Genomic DNA, 20,076 nt, shown 5'->3' with positions numbered 1-20,076 from the left:
AAGTGGAACCCTCTGTTTTTCCTGGAGGAAGGTTAATTATTCCCCAAGAAGACAAGCTGCTGTTCACCATTATCTGTTGAGAGCGAGCCAGTCTTATCCTGAGGTCTCAGCTGGAAAAATCTAGCTCACCCTGGAAAATCTGTATGAACACACTCCCTGTTTTCAGCCATGACCTTCAGACAGCTCCCACCACTGCTAAAGAAATCACAAGTTCAATTTAAGTGCTATGGCAAGGCAAAGGCATACAGAAATGTTGTTTGAAAAGAAGCAGAGGAGGACACAACCTCCCCCCAATATAAAAGGACCAAATAAAACTTGATATTGCTTCTCTGAAGCAAAGGGAGATAGCCTCAGAATAAATGGGTCCTAAAGTTTCTGCAGAGAAGTTGGGATCTTCAAAAGCTTTGTTTCAGAGGAATTTGTTTGGTGGAAGTGTGATGATGCCTTAAATATTGTTAAAGCACAGAACACAATCTTACTTACTGTTCCAGGTAAGCCTGGTGGGCCAGGGGAACCCATGTCACCCTAGAGAGAGGAGAAAAATATAAATAAAAAGATAAAAATAGGAAAAGATTCCCAAATAAAACTCATAATTATCAGCTAGAAGATGCAACATTACCAGATGGGTTGTAACCCAATGACAACCCGTCAGCTCAGTGACACTGAAAAACCCATAGCACTTCTCTGATGGGTGGAATTTGCCCCATTGCTCTGGCCAAAATTTCTGAAGTCCTTGCTTTGTTGCATATGGGATTCTCACTTTGCTGTATTTATCACTTTATGACTGTATCATTGATCTGACTTCACAAGTCAATGAATTTCTAACGTTCCCCCATACAGTGCAGGAGTGATATGGAGTTTAATTTTCATTTTAAATTAAAGTTGATCACAATTCTTGATTGGAAAACATGTTTTAGCTGAACTTCTTTTGTGGATGGGAAAAAAAAAAAATCCTCTGATTTTCATCATAAATATAAGTTTCTAAATCCAGTTCTCACCCTCCGTAGATGGTGAAAGTCACTGGTAAACTGAGGAGTGATGTGTCCTAGGAAGAACAAAGTGGTACCCACTTCCTGATCGCTACTGCCACTATGATGAGGGTAAATTTTTCACTATACAACCATAGATATCTGCAAGGCTAGTGCTTCATGTTCACCTTCATGTTCAGTAGTGGTTGAATGTAAATTTTGGTGGACATCACCTTTGTCTAGTCCTCTCATTTTCACTAAAATTAATAGTCTTGTGATGGCAGAAGTCCAGACCATTCCTTAAATTATTGTCCTAGCACACCACAGGCAGGCACAGAAAAGTTCTTCAGAATTTAGTTCCAGGCTGACCTCTATCAGACAATGTTAAAACAAAGAAAAGTTTCCTTGAATTAAAGAAACTGCCCTTGGATTTCATCATCTGCTTATGATTTTCTGCATTACTCATGACTTTTCCTCTCTTTTCTAAGGAGGAGCATGCTCATTTCATGGCTCACCTTTTCTCCTCTTTCTCCTTTCAATCCCGGGAGACCATCTTTTCCTTTTTCTCCCTAAAATAGGGAAAAGAAAGAAGGAAATATGCACGTTTTTATTTGATTGCAGCAGTCCCACTAGAATATTTTACACTTTCAGTTGATCTTACCTGTCCTCCAAGATGTAGTGCAAGCAATTAAAAATGTAACATTTTGGAGATTGCTTCATAAAATCCACAATATTTTCAAAAGCCAACAAATAGCCATTAACTTCATGGAAAGGAAAGCACGAATCCTAAATCAACTTTCATGTAGAAGATCCTACTACACAATGCAGTTATAAAAAACAGATTTTTTTTCTAGTTGAACAAGAGGCGTACCAGAACAGGAGTTAAGACTCAAAGTGGATATTCATAATACCAGTTTTGCTTATGTTAAACATTTCTAAATCATCCATTCACTGATGCCGACCTCTCTGTTTTGCCCAGATAACCTGGTCATCTGAATGGGAGATGCTTAACAAAGATGACGTGAATACTCCTCAAAGTGCAAAAGCAAAATGTATTCATCCTGCATTCAAACAGGAGCTATCTGACCTACATTGCTATGATTTTATATAGAGAGAGAATATGTCCTGTGCTCTACAATATATATAATATAGCAAACTGAATGGTAAGATCTCAGTTGATTTTTGCTCCTTCTTGCCCACATTCAAGCATGCAGTCAGTTATCACGAGTACTGGCCTCATTTACACGGCTAAATTTACTGTCAGGCCCCTGATCCAACTATTTCCCAGTATGTAAATGCCTCTGGAGGTCCGGAGCTCAGCAGGGGAAGCAGTAGACACCAGGACTTGGATGGTAGTTAGGCCATCAGAAAATGATCCAACCATCAGGAGCCTTCTTCAGGGCTCAGTGACATGGGGGATTTGTGATTTTTTGCTGTCATTATTATTTATTTTTTTTTAATGTTCTTAAATCAGCCAGGTATTTCTGGAAGGCCTAAAGACCACTGTACCTCTTCTACTGCCTCACAAGTCGTAACCTTCTGCATTTAGGATAGATGCTGTTCATTAGCACCTCCTCTGCAATTAGGAACAGTCACTAGGCAGTAAAGTACCTTTTTGGAAGGGATACTTGGTGACTTTGCTGGACACCAATCAGCTGCTCACCACAGCAAACACACCAAGAGAGAACATCATCTAGGGACACTGGAGATAAGTCCTTCTGGCACCAAATGACCAAAATGACCAAATGACCAAAACAAATCAAGCCATGCCTCCAAGTCACTCACCTGGTCTCCTTTTTCTCCTCTCAGTCCAGGTAAACCCCGAGGACCAGGAAGACCTGCTTCACCCTGAAAGTAAGACAAAGAAGTGTGTGAAATTTAGGAAGAGGCACCAAGCATGGCTTCTATTAATAAATCCCATTACTCTCAAATATAATTTAGAATGAAAGAGCAGAATGGTGAGCGAAACTCTTCTCTCACTCATGTAAGTTAAAAATGCATGAAGTTTGGTCCCCAGGGTAGGCTAATCTAGCCACAGGCCTTTAGGCTGGGGAGGATGAAACCTTGATTTATCTGTCTATCCCTTTGCATGTGTGACACTAGACTGTGAATTGTTCAGAACTCATAATGACTGGAAGATTGTTTCTTCTCAATACCTAGTCACACCATGGTACATATGGTCTATGATGTAGGCCAGAACCTGCCCCAGTGTTTTCCATGACATTTATTATAGATGTAGTTTGCTGAGACAGAATGGGATTAGTTTGATTATCAAATAATATCTTATGCTTGGAAAATAGTTGCTTAAAACAGCAGCTAAGACCTCTCTTTTTTTTTTTTTGCTGTTACACTTAGCTGACACTATGGAATTTAGGACATGTTGTCTTCATGCTGCTCTGTAGCAGGACCCAGCAAGCAAATAGAAGCAGCTAAAAAAAAAAAAAAATCTAACTTTTATTTTCATTTTTAATGATCTGGTATGGTCTGGAAATGCAAAAACTGCACTGTATTAAACTGAATAGTTCAGATTACCTGACAAACAGACCTAGAATTTTCTGGATGCACTATTGCACATTTGGATTTCTTTCTGTTTGAAACTTACCTTTGAGTTTCTGCTTTATAATACTTGCTATTGGAGTAATTATGATCTGTGTCATGTGGTTTGTTCTAAATATATCAAGTATTTTTAAATTTAGCTCCCAGTTGACCCAGTTTGTCATCTGAAAATAACCGTGTGGTTTCCTATTTATAATCATTCTGCTCTCTGCATTTGTAGTGCAATATCACAAAGAAAAAACTTTCACTAAGAACAGGCGATCCCCTTTCTAAAGAGATTATCTCTGAAGTATGGGAAGACTCAAAACATTATCATGATAAAGGTGCAAATGAGCCAGAAGAAGAAGTCAGGTGAGGAACAAGATGCTGTGGTGACTGAGTATGGCTAGGAACATCAGGGTGATGTTTGGAGAATTCTAAAGAAAGTGACATTTGGTGAAAGAGGGAGTGGTGCTCTATGAGAGCCACAGCAGGATCCTGGCCAATGAGGAGATCACAGAGATCATGAGGAGAAAGGGCCTAATATTAAAGAAGAAAAAAAAAAAGGAGAATTTAGAGGAAAAATAAAAAATGCTGTCTTTGGCCTCTGGAAATGTACTGAAGCAAAACTTCAACGAGTTTGTGTGAGCTCAAGGACAGAAAGATAATACCAAAACGTCAATGCGGATTTGTTAAGAACTAATCTTATCAAACCCATCCAGATCCCTCCCTTGACACGGTAACTAAGCAGACAAGAAGGAACCATTTGTGTGATGTATCTTGACATTAGTAAGATATCTGACATGGGACAACATGACGTTCTCATTAGCAAACTACAGAAATGCAGCATAGAAGAAGGGTCTCTGGAGGATGGTGTACAACTGATTGATTGAAGAAACTACATTCACACACCTGTTATTAGCCGTTTCCTGTCAAATTCAGAGGATATATGAAGTGAAGCCCTCTATTTTAATTTATGACTGAAGTGACAGAAAAGAGTACATTTATTGAATGTGTGGAGAACACCACACCGTGGAGAGAGGTGAGTGTTTTGGAAGGTGGTATTAGAATTCAGAACAGCCCCGTGTGGGGAGACAGCCCAGACCGAGTGGCAGTCCTTTGGTCTGGGGCCTGACCTCTCGTTGCACTGGGTCTAAGTTTGCCTGGCAACTGCAAGGCTGGAAGTTTGTTTGCCTGACAACCATGAAAGGACATCACTGGGCCATGACCAAAGGAACCACCGAGAAAAGGTATGGAAATGGCTTCCTGAGAGCCCTGTGCAAGCGCTCCTTGCTGTGATGATCTTCCCTTTCTTGGGACATAAGTTCAGGATACTTTCCCAGGAACTGAGTGATACCTGTTAGGTAGATTATAAGTAATTTTGGAATAGAAGCAGAATAGGTCCCGCATGCATGGTAGAGGAATTGTTACCCATTTAATACGTGCCTTATCCCAATAAATCTCACTTTGTACCTCAGGCTCGGAACCTTATTCCTTCAAGGGATACACAGCGGCAGATACACAGATCGTGACACACTGACAAATAGGCAATATGGTCAGCAATTCCTAAAATGTAATGGTCATGGAGAGACTGACACAGCTTATGGAAAGCTGCTATATGGGTCTCCTCATGGACAGCTTCTTCCCTTACTCCCTCTAAGTCCTGTTTGTAGTGCTCATTCAGCTTTATTTAACAAGACAGCATGGGAGGAGAGGTCAGGACCATTATCCCATTTTGTTTTCATAGCAGAAGATTGGACTGAGACTGGTAGGAGTAAAAGAAGACTGAGGCTCTGAGACTCTTCAATTGCTGGCGTATATTCTGTACCCCAAAATCCTGAGATATATACCAAAGACACAAGACTCTGTCTTATACAGATTTCTCCTTCTACAGATTTTCATACTGCAGTGGAAAAATTGGCATGTGGATGAAAATATTAGCATCTATGGCTAGTGGTCCTGACTGGGTTCTAGACAGCGGTGTGCTTTAGGAAATCATGGAACATTTCCCTGGTTCTTCACTGAGTTCAGCAGCTGTCTGCTGAAACCCAAATCCCAAGACAAAAAGACTAATATAACTGTGTAACTTCTAACAGTTGTCTGGGATTATTTCCTAGCAAGCATTTACAACTTCGAAATGACAGCATCACCCCTTGCATGACATAGTTACAAATAAGTTCCTTATCTTCTAGAACCCGTACCCTGGCTTATTGTGAGGTGCAAAGGAAAACAAGCACATTAAAGACATGTCTAAGCCTTTCTTTTCTTCCCTATCCACCAGGAACAAGGTGATTGAATTTTGCAGGACACAATGAAAAGTTGGATTTGGCATATTTCTGTTCCAGACTTTTTGCATTACTCCGTCTAGCCATGAGTCTCATCCACTCATCTGTTGCATCATCAATCACAGATGCAAATGATTTGCATGGAACTCATTATTGGCAAATGGCTTTGTTATTGCGTGTGGTCACTTTATATCACTGACAGCTTTGCCTTGCTGCTAAGACTATTTTTCCTGCTCACCTGCTCACCAGGTTGGCCACGGCTCCCTGGTTCACCCTAGAAAAACAAAAGCAAAATTTTAACATTGCAACCCTTTCATAAGAACACTTTCTCATTAGTAAAGTGTGTCCCCTATGGTCCTGGCTCATGTTCTTCTATCTACTTCTCATAGGGCACTGAAATTGTGATGGCTTGGGAACCCAGACCACGGGGAACCAACACAAGGGCCAGGTCAGATGTCCCTACACATGTAGATTTCAGAGAGGAGCATCAAACAGCGTTTGGTATTTTGAAACATTATGAACTCTGAAAGGCAATGAAGCACATCTCTTCATTTTCTTATGCCTCCAACTTTAGAGGAATCTTAGAATTGTCTAGCTTGGAAGGGACCTTTAAGATCATCGAGTCAAAAATACTGCTCTCCTGACTTCAGTATAAGACCTTCCAGCATCATGCTTTGATTGACTCAACAGCTAAAGCAAACTATGACATAAAATTCCTTACCTTAGGGCCAGCTTTTCCAGGAAAACCTTCCTCACCCTTTTCCCCTTGTTCTCCCTGCAGGGAACACAAGAAGTTATATACAAACTCCTCTGGTAGTGCAGTATGTTTTCAGGCAACAGTGAGGAATATTTTGACGCAGATCCTCAGTATCAGCCTGAGGATATAAATGGAGACATGTGAGAATATGTTTCCTGGAATGTTTTTCCATTCTGCTGCTGTTTGGAATCACATCTCCAGCACTGAACACCCTACTGGAGTATTTCTGGAATAACACAAAGTCAACCAATGTTACACTAAAAAAGTCCATAGTGAATTACCTGAAAAACAAAAACTCCGTTCAGTTTCTTCAAAATATATGTGGTTAGAAAGTCTACATTATTTCTATTAAGAAAAATAAATGATTGTGAGATTGGAACCTTGGCTACCTTGCCTCTTAGGTAAACACTTTGAAACTGATCTTTCAGCGTGGGTCAGCATGGAGAGCACAGACTACAGTGGATTAAGAACCAAAACACGCTACACTGCTGGGAAGCACAATAGGTACTATACAGGGCTGTGGATAAGATCCAAAGATTTATTTATCCTCAGAAATTTTTTATAGGCTCCACATTCCATATTTATTCATCAATAAATGGGAGTTGGGGACTCTGCTAGATCCGGGCTCAAGCACTCAGTGCACGCAGTTGAGAGGGGCAAGTATAAATGTAGGGTGTTATTGGATCAAGTAGGGGTCATACTGCTCAAGTATCAGAGACAAGATGACTGCTGCCAATGCAATCCAAAGCAGTAGATGGTTAAGAGCTGTTGTCCTTATTCCAATATATAGTGTCATCATCCCCAAAGCCTCGCTTAGCCTTCATAGTCGAAATATGGCACGTTCCTTTGACGCTTATTTACATAGCAATGGCAAGTCAACCAGAGTGTCTCCTAGCTCTAAATCTCCTGTCTCCCTTCTCCCACTGCAGAGACAGAAGACGACACAACTCTTCCCAATCTGTCATTTGTAGAAGCTTTCAAATGGGGCATAAGTATTAGGACATAATGAAGAACTGTCTTTCTGTCACAGAGACCTACAGAAGTCTTAGGAGGATGGCCTCTCTTCTTTCCAGCCATTCAGAGAGGAAAGACAGGGACTTATTTGGAGCCTGCCACACTTCTTTGTTCTTCTTCTTTGTGCCTTGGACACATACCAGTGGGTGACAGAATACACTTCTCTGTTTGCAATGCTCGGCTGTGTTTGCTGAATTGGATGCAGTAGTTGAAGACTGAAAGAGGATCTCTCACCCCTGCTGTATTTACAACCAGTTCCATCTTCATAATGACTTGGTACAGTGCAATCACACCAGCTGACTTGGCCCTGGAGGTTCGCCGGTGGCTCAGCGATGTGGGATTGGTGAGGTGTGTTTAGCTCTGGAGATCTGCTCCCCTTCCCACTTATGCTTGCTATTTCACCCAGATAACGTACCCAGACAAGTAGCTTAATAACAGTATATGTGGCATCACTTACCTTTTGACCGGGAAGCCCAGGAAGCCCATTGAATCCATCTTTGCCAGGCAACCCCTAAACAAGAGAAAATCATAAGCTATAAGCGCCTGTTCTTCAAATCATTAACAGCAATCTCAGTATAAGCACGCTCACTCCTTCCCTCTTACCACTCACTTAAGTTTAAGAAAAGAAGAACCACCTCATGCATTTTGTGTAGAATTTTCCCCTACTGTGACTCAAAATAGAGAAGTTCTCACAACACACATGTGCTCTCGGCCCTTTTTCCAATATCGCAGTTTTGGTGAATGACCACTGGATGTCAGCGTTGTTACACGAAAACAACACTATAGCGCTTTTGTGCACCGTGGATTCTTAAATAACTTTAAAAATTACATTTTTACTTATCATTCTCTATAAGGGTCTATTATCTGTAGCTATAAAGTTTTTTTTTAAGGGTTTTTTTTTTTAAAGTCTATTTCTCCTTTTTAATATTGGTAATTTCTTATGCAATATATAGACTCCTAAAATTAAATTACACAACACAGTGACAGAATTGTTCAGCAAGATAAGAATTAAAATTACTTCCCATAACGCATTCAAAATGGTGAGAAAAAGGTTTTTCCCCTTTTCGAATGTCAGTCAATCCCCAAACACTGCAGCCTGTAGGTGGCACTTCTTAATACCAAGTATTTCATAATTCACCTTTCTTGACTTAACAGCCAATAGAAATTGCTATGCTCTGCTGAAGATTTTAATTTCAGTTCTTTGGCCTAATTCAGAAAATTCCAGGTTTGGAAGAATGATATCTTGCCAAATGCAAAATGATTTTTGAAAGGTATCATACAAAGAAAATATCATGGTCCCAGTGTGTAGGAATAGTGGAGCTGTGTCTGGTAAAATTCTTGTTCATAAAAGGTATCAGAGGCTAACATCTGCATTAAAGGTGACAGTGTTGGAGCCCACATTAAAACCTTGCATGCAGACAAGCTGCAGAAAAGGAGCCAAAGACTTGAGAACTAAAGTATCTGAAGTCATGGAGAGCATTGTGGCAAGAGAAGCAATTCCTCAACACTTACAGGTGGTCCCGGTGGTCCATTTTTACCAGAAACTCCAATCTCTCCCGGCAGTCCCTGAAAAATGAAATCAGAAGAAAAAACAATAAAAAAATCAGTATTTCTGTCCTGTGCAGCAACCTCACTTAGGTTGCTACTTTCAATTTAAATGTAAATTTCCCTTCCACGGCAGCCAGGTCTCTGCCATGGGGAGTCCTGTAGACATTATTGACTTATCCCCAGGTAGCACCAACGTGATTCTAACACTTGGCACAGAGAAGCTGTCCTCTAGGACCAGCTATGGCTTTTCAGTGAGAAAATATAAGAGAAAACACACATTGCCAGGAGCCCTGACTCAGTTCCCACTGAAACCCACGACCTAAAATTCTCCCCAGATGTTTTTTCTTCTCCTTGCTATAAAAAAAAACCAAAACACCCCCCCCCCAAAAAAAAAAACCAAACCAAAACAAAAAAAACATAAGCAACCAACCAAACAAAAAAAAACAACACCCAAGCTTGTTTTCTTACTGGTGCTCCAGGGGCTCCAGGGGGTCCAGCAATGCCTGGGGGCCCTGGAGGTCCCTGTAAGAGAGGAAGCAAAACCAGTTTATTAAACTCTCTGACAGTGGCTGCAAGCCTCAGGTCCTTCCCTATACAGTCGTGGCCCTACCGGAAACAGGCAAAAGAACTGAACTTTGTTCTCTTAACTTCTACCAAAAAATTGCAAGAGGCCAATCTGAGCTCCAAGGGAACCATGCTCATGAGCAGAGCAGGATCTCCTTAATCCACTGATTACCGTTGCTGCAAGGTGAGCTCCATCCTCCATTTCAGGACAAGAGATGGAGGAGTTGAAGGCAGTCAATGGTAACATACAACACAAAGCTTGTCCAGTGGGATCCATTGTAGCATCCAGCCTAATTTAATCTTGATTAATGTTGTTTCAAAGTGAACAGTTTACCTCTGTGAAAAGACCTCTGAAGTAAGTAGTGAATGAAACAGGCTTTTGGTTTGGGGTTTTTGTTTTGGGAGGTGGAGGTAAAAATACCAATTGAAGAGTATGGAGAAACAATGTAGTGAATCAAGTGGGGTTTTTTTTTTAAAAAAAAGCACCACCATTTTAGTGCTCTACGTTAACCCTGTTGATAATAAAAGGTCCTCACAAACTAATACTTCAATGTACACATTCAGTTGGAAATGTCCTAACAGTCTTTCTTACTCATCTCCCTGCAACAGCTGTTTCTCTTAGGGACAATATTCTCTCAGTATCCAACTGATTTTCAGAGGGATTTTGTGTGTGTGTATGTGTGTGTGTGTATTGAGCAAATTGTTAAATTTGGCTTCCTAGCTGAGAATTTTTTTTCCATACTTGACAGATCTTAACAGGTTGCCTGAGATGCAGAGGTGTTTGTTATTTCCAGCTTCTACTGTAGACAAGATAGGTTTTATCCCGTGCACATGAAACATGTGTTCGTGTATTTTTTGGATCAGGACCTAAGCAAACAACATGAGGATAGATGTGAGAAATGGATATGTGACTGAGTTGAAATTTTACCCTGGCTGTCTCTTTCTGTCTTTCTAACATGATAATTTCATTCATTCTCAGTTTTCAGCATTCTCAGTTTTCTGATGTGTTTGTACTTCAAAAAAACCCCACCCAAACAACACCCTCCCTTCCTGCCCAAACCCTATCTAAAGAATTGAAACAGAGCAACTGATACAAAACAGAAAATGGCCAGTCAGCATTTGCCCTGTCACCATTCAATATCACAAAGCACAGCTTTTTTGATTAAGGTATTACGAGTCATGGATCAATATTATGATTTCACATCTAAGGGAAAATGTAGCTGAAGGGAAGAAAACGATGTAAAAAAAGTGATGACAAGGAGTTATTTGTGGCATAGTTTGACAGAGAAGGTAGCAGGTAAGTTGTCTTTTTAGAATACATTTGTAAAATTCAGCCAGAAGAGAAGACACCGTCTCACCAATAGATGGGGCAAAACGACCAGAAAAGGGACCTGCAGATGCACTTGCCTCACATGATCTGCTTTCACTGCAACTCAGAACAGACATGGAGTCATCCGGCCACAAACATTAGCATTTGTAGAATGCCTCAAATGTGAGCACAACTGAAAAATCCCCAGAAAAATGTGCGTTGGATTGCACTGATGCTGCTGACACAATGTCTGGGGAACCCTGCACTGGCTTCTGGGCACATTGGTTCAGCTGCTATTGCAGAAGGGTCGAGCAGTTAAGGAGCTCTAGTCCCATCAGGAGACACCTGGTTGAGACCATCCATCACTTAAAAATGGCTTTGTCATTCAAAGAAAAGAATCAACAGTCCAAATTAGCCCAGCACAAGAGAAAATACCACTACAACTAGACGGAGTGACATCACACGTCAGGGACCTGGGAAGTTCTGCTTGGCCCTACTCCACCTCTGGTATTGCTGAGAGGCCCTGCAGAAGATACAGGCTCCAAGAAGCGGCTTCCATGAAGAGTGTGTGCAGTACTGGGAGAGAAGGCAAAGGTACGTTTAGAAAATCAACAACAAACATTCAGCAGCAGAGTGGACCATGCGTAAGTGCAGGAAAGAAAGTGCAAAATTTACCTTTGTAGACTTTCCTTGCCAATTCCATTGGTTCCTCCCTAACAGCCTAATGTTGTGCTCTCTCTTTCTGCCAATAACTGAAACACTTCTCATGATAAACCACTTATTCTCTCCTCATCCCAACTATTTCTCCTAGTAACTCTTTATATTCTCACTATCCAAGATTATTTCTAAGTATTCTCTTAAACTTCCTATAGTCTGGATCACAATAACCTTATGCAACCATAAGTCTTGAAATGGAAACCCACTGATCCTTACCCTAAATTGCCACTAGTACTTCCATTTCATTACTCTCCATAAGCATCATGTGGGATGTCATTCCCAAGACTCGTTTACTCAGGTAGCTTCACCACATGTTGCACCAACAAATGTTACACTCTCTAAGGGAAACCTCTTCTGATAAAAGCCTCTCTGAGATGGACACAGAAATAACAGTTTTACATAACGACCACCAGTATTAAAAAGTACCCAATTTTACTGATCACCTTTTTCAATGATCATTTGATGAATTATATAGATGAGAGTCCCTGTCCCAAATCCAGTCCTCAGTGTTGTCCCTTTAAAACTCTGATCTAGAAGAAAACAATCACGGATTGTTTTTTTCTGGCAGGTAAAGACTCTGATGTGTGCTTCCTACATCCTGAAGCAAAAACTGATATATGAAAACTTTATTCTAAAACAGGACTACAAAAGCTCAGTTTGGAAAACAAATGCAAAACATGGATCTTTCATCAAAATGTTTAAACCAAAGTATTTTCAAACTGTTGTTTTGAAAAAAAAAAAAAAAAACCCAAAAAAACCCCCTTCAAATGTTCATTAAAATCCAAACAATATGTAGAAAGATGTGTGTGTCATGGGGTGGGACATCTCTAAAAACATTGCGGGGATGGATTTTCAGGCTTGTGTTTCATCCAGCTCATTCCTTAGACAACGTAATGCACGGACACTTCTCAGGAAAGAAATCTGACACTCTCCATATTGGAGGAACAGCTGTGCCTGTCCTCTAGGTTCCACTAAAGGGTGCTCTCCTCTTCCAGTGTGTATCTTACTGAAAGACAGTCTGGGAAAGGCAAAGCTATTAAGATTTAGGTTCTGCAACTCCCTAAGGAAGCTCTGAAAAGAAACAAAAAACTTTGTGACTACATCAGCAGGCTGCTTGGCATAAATCTCTTTTCCATGAAAGAAGGGATGGCTATGTTTTAGAGGGAGGTGAATAAATGCCATTCCAAGATGCAAACTGAAATCTGATGGCTTTTCCAGATATCTGTTTCTAGAGGCAAAGCTTTCACAGACATATTTTCTGTATATTATTCCATAACGATGACTGGATTCTCTTACTCTACAAGAAAGGCTTAGCTAAGTCCTTCACCCACATCAAAACAGACTGTGGTCTGGGCTTTTTAGGCAACGTGCCAGCTTTATGAATGAGAAGAACCTCCAGGACACACAGGAGCATCCTGTCTGCTGCCACAACGGTGGTGAAATGCAGGACTGTGGTGCTGACAGCCTTTTTCCCTCCGGTGGCTGTGCGTGTCTCTACTTCAAAACCAATTACTCCCTGAAATTTCACATCTCAGAAAGATCCCACAAACCCTTCCTCTTGGCTTTGCACTGTCTCTCCCTCTCCCATCAGAAATGAGGCTGTTGCAGCTAGTTTTGTGGAGCAGTCCATGTGTCTCACTATGTTCTTTGCTACTCCAGCTTTCCATTTCTCCTCTGCTGCATCTGTGTGGTTTCTGGAATCAGCTCCTCAAATCTGTTCTTTGTTTCTCAACCCAGGCACTACAGTATCCACCAGCACAACTACTGTGAATTATTTTCAGTAATCATAGAATCATAGAACGGTCTAGGTTGGAAGGAACCTTGAAGATCATCGAGTTCCAACCCCCCTGCATGGGCAGGGACACCTTCCACTAGACCAGGTTGCTCAAAGCCCCATCCAGCCGGGCCTTGAACACCTCCAGGGATGGGGCAGCCACAAATTCTCTGGACAATGCTGCATCAGAGCACCATATTGCTTTCTTTGCTTAAATCTTGCCTTACAAACCAAGACAAAGAGAAGAGGATATAGAAAAAGGCTGTTGCTGATGACACTGAAAAACAAAAGCCTAAAGAGCCAACAGACCTAACATTTACCTAAGATGTATGTTCTATAGCCAGCTTCAGTGATAGCATCAGAATTCATAAGTGGATGAGGTCTCCAGTTATTTCACCAGGTGGTATCGTAATTGGAGTACCAACATTATTTTTAAAAATAAAGTAGTTTCTTCCTTTTTTTTTTTTTATTATATATTCTCTGAACTGTACTTCCAGCTCCGTAAAAGGACCGAATAAAGTTGACTTTGTACATAGCAGTCTCTCCAGGAGAATTTCTGCTTCCAGTGAAAAGCAGTATTTGTTTAATTTCATCACTTAGTGTAAGATATGAACAGGATCTCTTTTGTCTACAGAGGAAGATTTATTTCCTTATGTGTTCTCTTTGAGTTGGTTTACTGAGTCAGTGCAGCAAATGAGAAAAACAACAAAAAAACTCCCTCATGGTCTTTCATTTCAGTGCTATTAGTGACTGCACTGGTGAACGCTTTTTTTTTTCCTTTATTTTTGTTAAAGGTATAGATCTTATTAAAGATAGCTCTAAGCAATATCTTCCAATTTCGAGCAGCACTGGCATAGTTTGAATTCAATCGGAGCTTTGCAGCTGGGGCCTGTATCCTTTTCTTATATTTCACAGTTTTAACTTGCATTATAAAAAGGACGTTAAGGACACTGTGCATTTCAGAGGATGCAATTTATTTTCTGAATTACTTAAGAAAAGCTGGGCTTGAGCTCACACCCTACGGACAAGTCTATACTAATTCAATCACTGCCAGCCTGCCAGCCACGACCATAATAGGTACAGCTTGTACAGATCTTCCTCACAGGTCTTAGTTATACCACTAGGTTATTTAGCATAAGGCAGACCTCAATAACAGCCCAGAGATATTACAAGTGTGAGGTATGGCATTTTTCCTTAAAACATAAAGATTTTTTACTTGTTTTGCTATCTCACAGGTAGACAGCATGTACCTGCTCAGCTCAGGGAATCTAGAGAGTGGCTCAGTGGACCATTTGTGGGTACCTGCTTTTGGAGAGCTTCAGGCTCGGCTGATGATATTAACTGGATCTTCATCCACAGGAGCTCAGATATCTGCATGCGCATCCTTAATCCAACAAGCGCTTGCACTTGGAGCTTAACCCCAGCCCTGGTAATTCGGTGATACAGCTCAGAGTGTCTGAGCCTAAACCATGACACTGGGTTAGCACTGGAGCATCAGCTCCCCTCTCTGCTGAGCCTGCGAACACAGCCTTCATGGCTCACTTAGAGTACACTGCCTAACTGCAAATCTCCTTTCTCCTGAGGATGTCCCTCATGCCCAGAAGAGCATTTGCAAAGGTACTTCATGTAATGCCTTCAGCCCCTTCTCCGAACTCTTCCTCTAAACAGATATTGGGATAGGTACGGTATACCAAGATCTCTGGCGACCATGCAGAAAGGCACAGCCTCATTTTTTCCTGTGCCTGGTACCCATCCATCTATTTCAACTGAAAGCGCTTTACAGAAATGCTCATTTTTCAGTCTGCATTTGAACAGCCTACTGCAATAGAAGTTTGGCCCATGATTAAGGTTCCTGGAAAATAAAATAGTACAAATAAATAATAACAACATAAACACATTATGAGTTCAGATGTCTGTGTCCTTGCTGCAGGAATATCATTCATATCTGAAGTGGAAATAAGACACAGAGTGTCTACTCCATGGCTTAATGATGGTGCAAGATGCACCATTTCTAAAGGTCACTGGAAAAAGAAATGCTCATTTTTGGGGGTGCTGACTGGACAACATGGAGGAAATAAGCACATGGTCTGGTTCACCACCACAGCTGATTTAGCAGGAAAAAAAACAAACAAACCACATTTTAAAATCTTTCAGAAGTAAAATTTGTTTGAGTTGGTGTGTGCAAGGAGGGAGACAAAACTAGTGCTAACCTATTGTCACAAAACATCCCTAGGCTGGCTGAAAAGTTACCTCCTAGCTGCTGCTTCAGGATTTGACATTTAAATTAACTCTCAAATGTTAACATTTTGGCAAACACTTTAACAAACACCCTGCCAATGGTCCTTAAGATTCAGACTCCCAGCATCTCAACTGCGGTTCATCACTGGATCTGCTGACCCTGTTCCAGAGTAACCCTCAGGCTGATTCCCTTGCACAACTTCCTGATCCTTCTGTGGCTTCTCAGTTGAATGGAACATGACAGCAACTATTTTTCTTGACAAAGGCCAACAATAACTTCAGATGGTCTTCTCTATGTCTTTCAGCAACGTTGTGCCTTCTACAGCTCCTATATCCACTCCTTCCTTTTGCCCATACAGCTATGAACAGGTGGAATCAGGCCAGAAAACAAAAGTATATTTAAATTTAAAATAGCAGAGGAAAGGAAGATTATTTTATTATCCTAATCTAGTTTATGTATGGCCAACTCAAATCAGCTGGCCTGTGCTATCTCCACCTTTGTGGAGACTTCCATAGATGACTTGGAAGAATATCCATGTAACTGCAGCATAAGGAAACCATTTTTCTTCTTGGGTGTTTCTGGGGCATAGTCTGATGAAGAGAAAAAAAAATGCTGATAAAGTGCTTAAAAACCTAAAGTCACAAAAAGTGCTGTTAAGCTGAAAAGTAGTTGTGTCACTAAAAATGTAAGCACTTTCTCCAAACAGAAATATGGAAATCTACAGTAATATGTCCAGAACAGAGTGCTGCTGCAGGAATAGGAACGATACTTTTCCATTCTTACAGTTAGCTTGGAGGAACATTCAGTTTAAGTATCCCTCAATGGGGCTAGCATTATATGCAGTTTTAATTAACATAAAATTTGCTAACTTTATTTAGCCTGTGCAGAAAGGAAAATTACCTAATGCTATCTCATCAATTTTCTCAGATATGTTTATAAAATTGCTAACACATGCATATATATATATTTTTTTAAGTTACAGGGAACTTGAGCTGAGCAAGTGTGACATTGTTTGCATGGATAGTGTCCGATATCTCAGAAACAGTGCACGGAGAAATATCTTCCCCAAAAGCAAGGAAAATCCCCTCCTGAGGATTCAGAAAGCTCAGGAGGACCTTTTAACGTTATCCAATGGAAAAACAACCCAACAATCCAACAAAATTTTATAAATCCATTTGAAACACCGTCTTCATGCCTCTTGAAGGCTGCTGATGAAATACTTGCAAACCAGATCCTGAACCAAAGGAAAAAGTCTTAAAAATATGTTAACCAGTATCAAGTGGTGTTTCACAGGGCAAGGTTCCCAGATGGACACAAGGGCCCTCACCTGCAGAGGGTCGGAAGCCCCTGGATTGCCTCTCTGACAGCCTCTATACACATGTGAACAGCTCATTACAAAATGTCTGCCACAGAAAACATTTCTAGATCATGTTTTGTGGTTACAGAGACATTGCTTGCCAGAGGAAATACATGAAAAATCAGCATCTGCTCTTTAGCAGTGTGCCATCTATTGCAATGTATCACTAACAGCTGTAGCAATGGAGGTTCTTCATTCCTGCCTAAAACGTAAATTATTGAAACAAAATACCAAAACCAAAGAGCCAGTTTGTTAATTTATCATTGAAAAAGGAATGAATGAAATGCTCAGTTTTATTCTGAATGGTCTGCTTGAAGTGATGTTGCAGGCCTCACCTCAAGTACTGTGTTCAGTTTTGGGCCCCTCCCTACAGGAAGGACATTGAGGTGCTGAAGCGTGTCCGGAGAAGTGCAACAAAGCTGGTGAGGGGTCTGGAGAACAAGTCTATGAGGAGTGGCTGAGGGAACTGGGGTTGTTTAGCCTGGAGAAAAGGAGGCTGAGGGGAGACCTTATCGCTCTCTACATCTACCTGAAAGGAGGTTGTAGCCAGGTGGGGGTCGGTCTCTTCTCCCAAGTAACAAGTGATAGGACAAGAGGAAACAGGCTCAGCTTGTGCCAGGGGAAGTTTAGGATGGATATTAGGAAAAATTTCTTCATGGAGATGATTATCAAGCATTGACAACATTATCATATAGACTGCCCAGGGTAATGGTTGAGTCACCGTCCCTGGAGGTATTTAAAAGAGGTGGCTCTTAGGGACATGATTTAGTGGTGGACTTGGCAGTGTTAGGCTGATGGTTGGACTTGATAATCTTAAAGGTCCCTTCCAACCAAAACAATTCTATGATTCTATGATCTTTCCCGCTTGAGGACATTCCCACAGATATTTTTCTTACTGCAGGGGTGACCTACAGAGTGACTTGGGTCAGCTGAATTTGGCTACAAAGTTAGCAAGAAACCAAGCCAGAGGTAAAACTCAGTATTATTATACTACAGGGCAGAATGGGTTGATCCAAGGTGCAGCCAAATCCTCTCTGACGATTCTTAGCAAACACAGCACTATTTTGCCCTTATGATGTTACAGATGATGCAATTTGGAGCACTAACTTGACGAAAGCTTTAAAAAAAGGACCTAAGTGGTCATTAACTTAAGACATCCTTCCTCACAGGGAGAATAAACATTTAGTTTACCGCCCTTGTCTCTACCTTCCTCAATAAGCCAACACCTATCCCTCTGTAACAAGTAGAAATATGAGTATCAAAGCCCCAAAACCAGTCTTGTGCTCAAAGAAGTGTGCTTTCTGAATAGCAAGTACCTTTTAAACTGCTTCTTCCCCCAAAGACTGCAGCACAGGAGGTATATCTGCACTTGCCAATTCACACAGCTAACAATTAGCTGAGACACTGTCCTAAATATTACAAAACACAAATCATTGCTTTCCCTCCAGAATGATACTGCTCTATGCACAAGCAATGGGGAAATCACATACGAAACACCTCCTTATGTCCCTGTTCAAAGACGCTGAAGAACTCTGGAAGGTAAAAGTAATTGCTGCCAGACAGGCAGACTTCTCTCAATCACAACAAGATAAATTAGTTTGGCTCTTAAAGGAGAAACACCAACTTCAAAGACAGTGCAGATGAGAAGAGAACAAGGTCACAGCATGCTGCATTGCGGTTCCAAGTCACTTGTTGCCACAAAATATGTTTTTCCATATATTATATGAAAAGGAAGAAATCATCACTTACCTGAGGGCCGATCAGACCATTGATTCCTGGGAATCCTGGTTCTCCCTTTTTACCCTGTATGTTCAACAGAGGAGGAGATGTTAGACACCAGGGCAAAGACTGCTACTGACTTTCCAAAGTCTTTTACCCCAAAACTGGTAAATCACCATAATGTGGGTACACAAAACACAAAAGCTATAAACGAAGGCAGCAGACACCATTTGGATGTGAAACTCCAGTTGTCTTTGACAGGTCTGTATCTCTCCAGATTGTGATAATAGCCCCCACAGATAAGGGTTGGCCTTTTGCACTTCTTGGCATCTCCCACACTCTGCAGTCCCACCTGGGTGCTCCCCACAGAGGATCAGAGAAATCACAGAGGACCACAGTGCTGAGATGCAGCCAAGGGAGGTACCATCTGTAGACACAAGCTGTGAGGTGCTTCCTTCACCCCTCCCCAGCAAAACCGAAAAATGTCCCTTGTGTTCCATGCACTATCTCATGCGTTAAGAAAGAAAATAATCAAGAACTCTGGTGTATGGATGAATATCAAAGATTCACAATCTCTAAACCAGAAAACAGGAATCCATAAGGCATTTCTAACCAGGGTTGGCATTGCCAGCAAGGGACGGCGCTCACCGACTCCTCTGCAAGCAAAAAAAAAGATTCCTCCAGAGGAACCAGAGAGCTTCGCCGGTGCAAGGGAAGGATAAGGCAGGACCTGGAGCATACCCCTGAGACAAGTTCACCTATCTGGACGGCCACTGTGTTCCCCATGGGTTTGCCCTCAAATAGCTCACAAGGAAAAAGTCCTACATAAGAAAAAAAGAGGAAGAAAGGATGTAGTAAGGATACCTGAAGCACTGGAGTTAAGGCAGAGCTTGGATTTGTTTCTGAACTCAACAGATGACTTGCTGTGTTACTTTCGGCAAGTCACATATTTTGTGACTCAGCTTTCTTGTAAAAATAATCTATCCTTCCCTGGCATGTAATAGATACTGAATCATTAATACTTCTGAGGTTGTTAGTAATACACTAGCAGGGTACAAGAGGAGTCATGTAAATATCTGAGAAACAGAGAAAAGTGGTTTTTTTTCCCCCTCACATTTTTACTTCTCACCCAAACTAATTTTCTTTTTAGAAGGATATGACAATAAACTAGGCAAGTTTCATGTCGTTGGGGATGTGACTGGTCATACAGAAATATGAGAGTCAGATATATGATTTTGCATGTCTTTTTCTTTATTGAAATAAGTCCAGAAACCGTTTATATAATTCCTG

At 41.1% G+C, this 20,076-nt stretch overlaps 1 protein-coding gene across 1 annotated transcript in view; it reads right to left on the bottom strand.

Moving 5' to 3' along the window:
• COL22A1 (collagen, type XXII, alpha 1) overlaps positions 1-20,076 on the bottom strand; it is a 219,796-nt gene that overhangs the window by 59,504 nt on the left and 140,216 nt on the right. Inside the window, exons 22-30 of the mRNA XM_009888174.1 lie at positions 18,817-18,870; positions 9,576-9,629; positions 9,072-9,125; positions 8,017-8,070; positions 6,510-6,563; positions 6,027-6,062; positions 2,754-2,816; positions 1,484-1,537; positions 484-525 (exon numbers count right to left, since the gene is read on the bottom strand). Of these exons, the coding sequence (XP_009886476.1) occupies positions 484-525; positions 1,484-1,537; positions 2,754-2,816; positions 6,027-6,062; positions 6,510-6,563; positions 8,017-8,070; positions 9,072-9,125; positions 9,576-9,629; positions 18,817-18,870 (465 nt within the window). The remainder of the gene's footprint in view (positions 1-483; positions 526-1,483; positions 1,538-2,753; positions 2,817-6,026; positions 6,063-6,509; positions 6,564-8,016; positions 8,071-9,071; positions 9,126-9,575; positions 9,630-18,816; positions 18,871-20,076) is intronic.

Source organism: Charadrius vociferus, unplaced genomic scaffold (genome assembly GCF_000708025.1).
Source record: "Charadrius vociferus isolate BGI_N301 unplaced genomic scaffold, ASM70802v2 scaffold276, whole genome shotgun sequence".
NCBI lineage: Eukaryota > Metazoa > Chordata > Aves > Charadriiformes > Charadriidae > Charadrius > Charadrius vociferus.
This window is presented reverse-complemented; position numbering and strand designations above follow the sequence as displayed.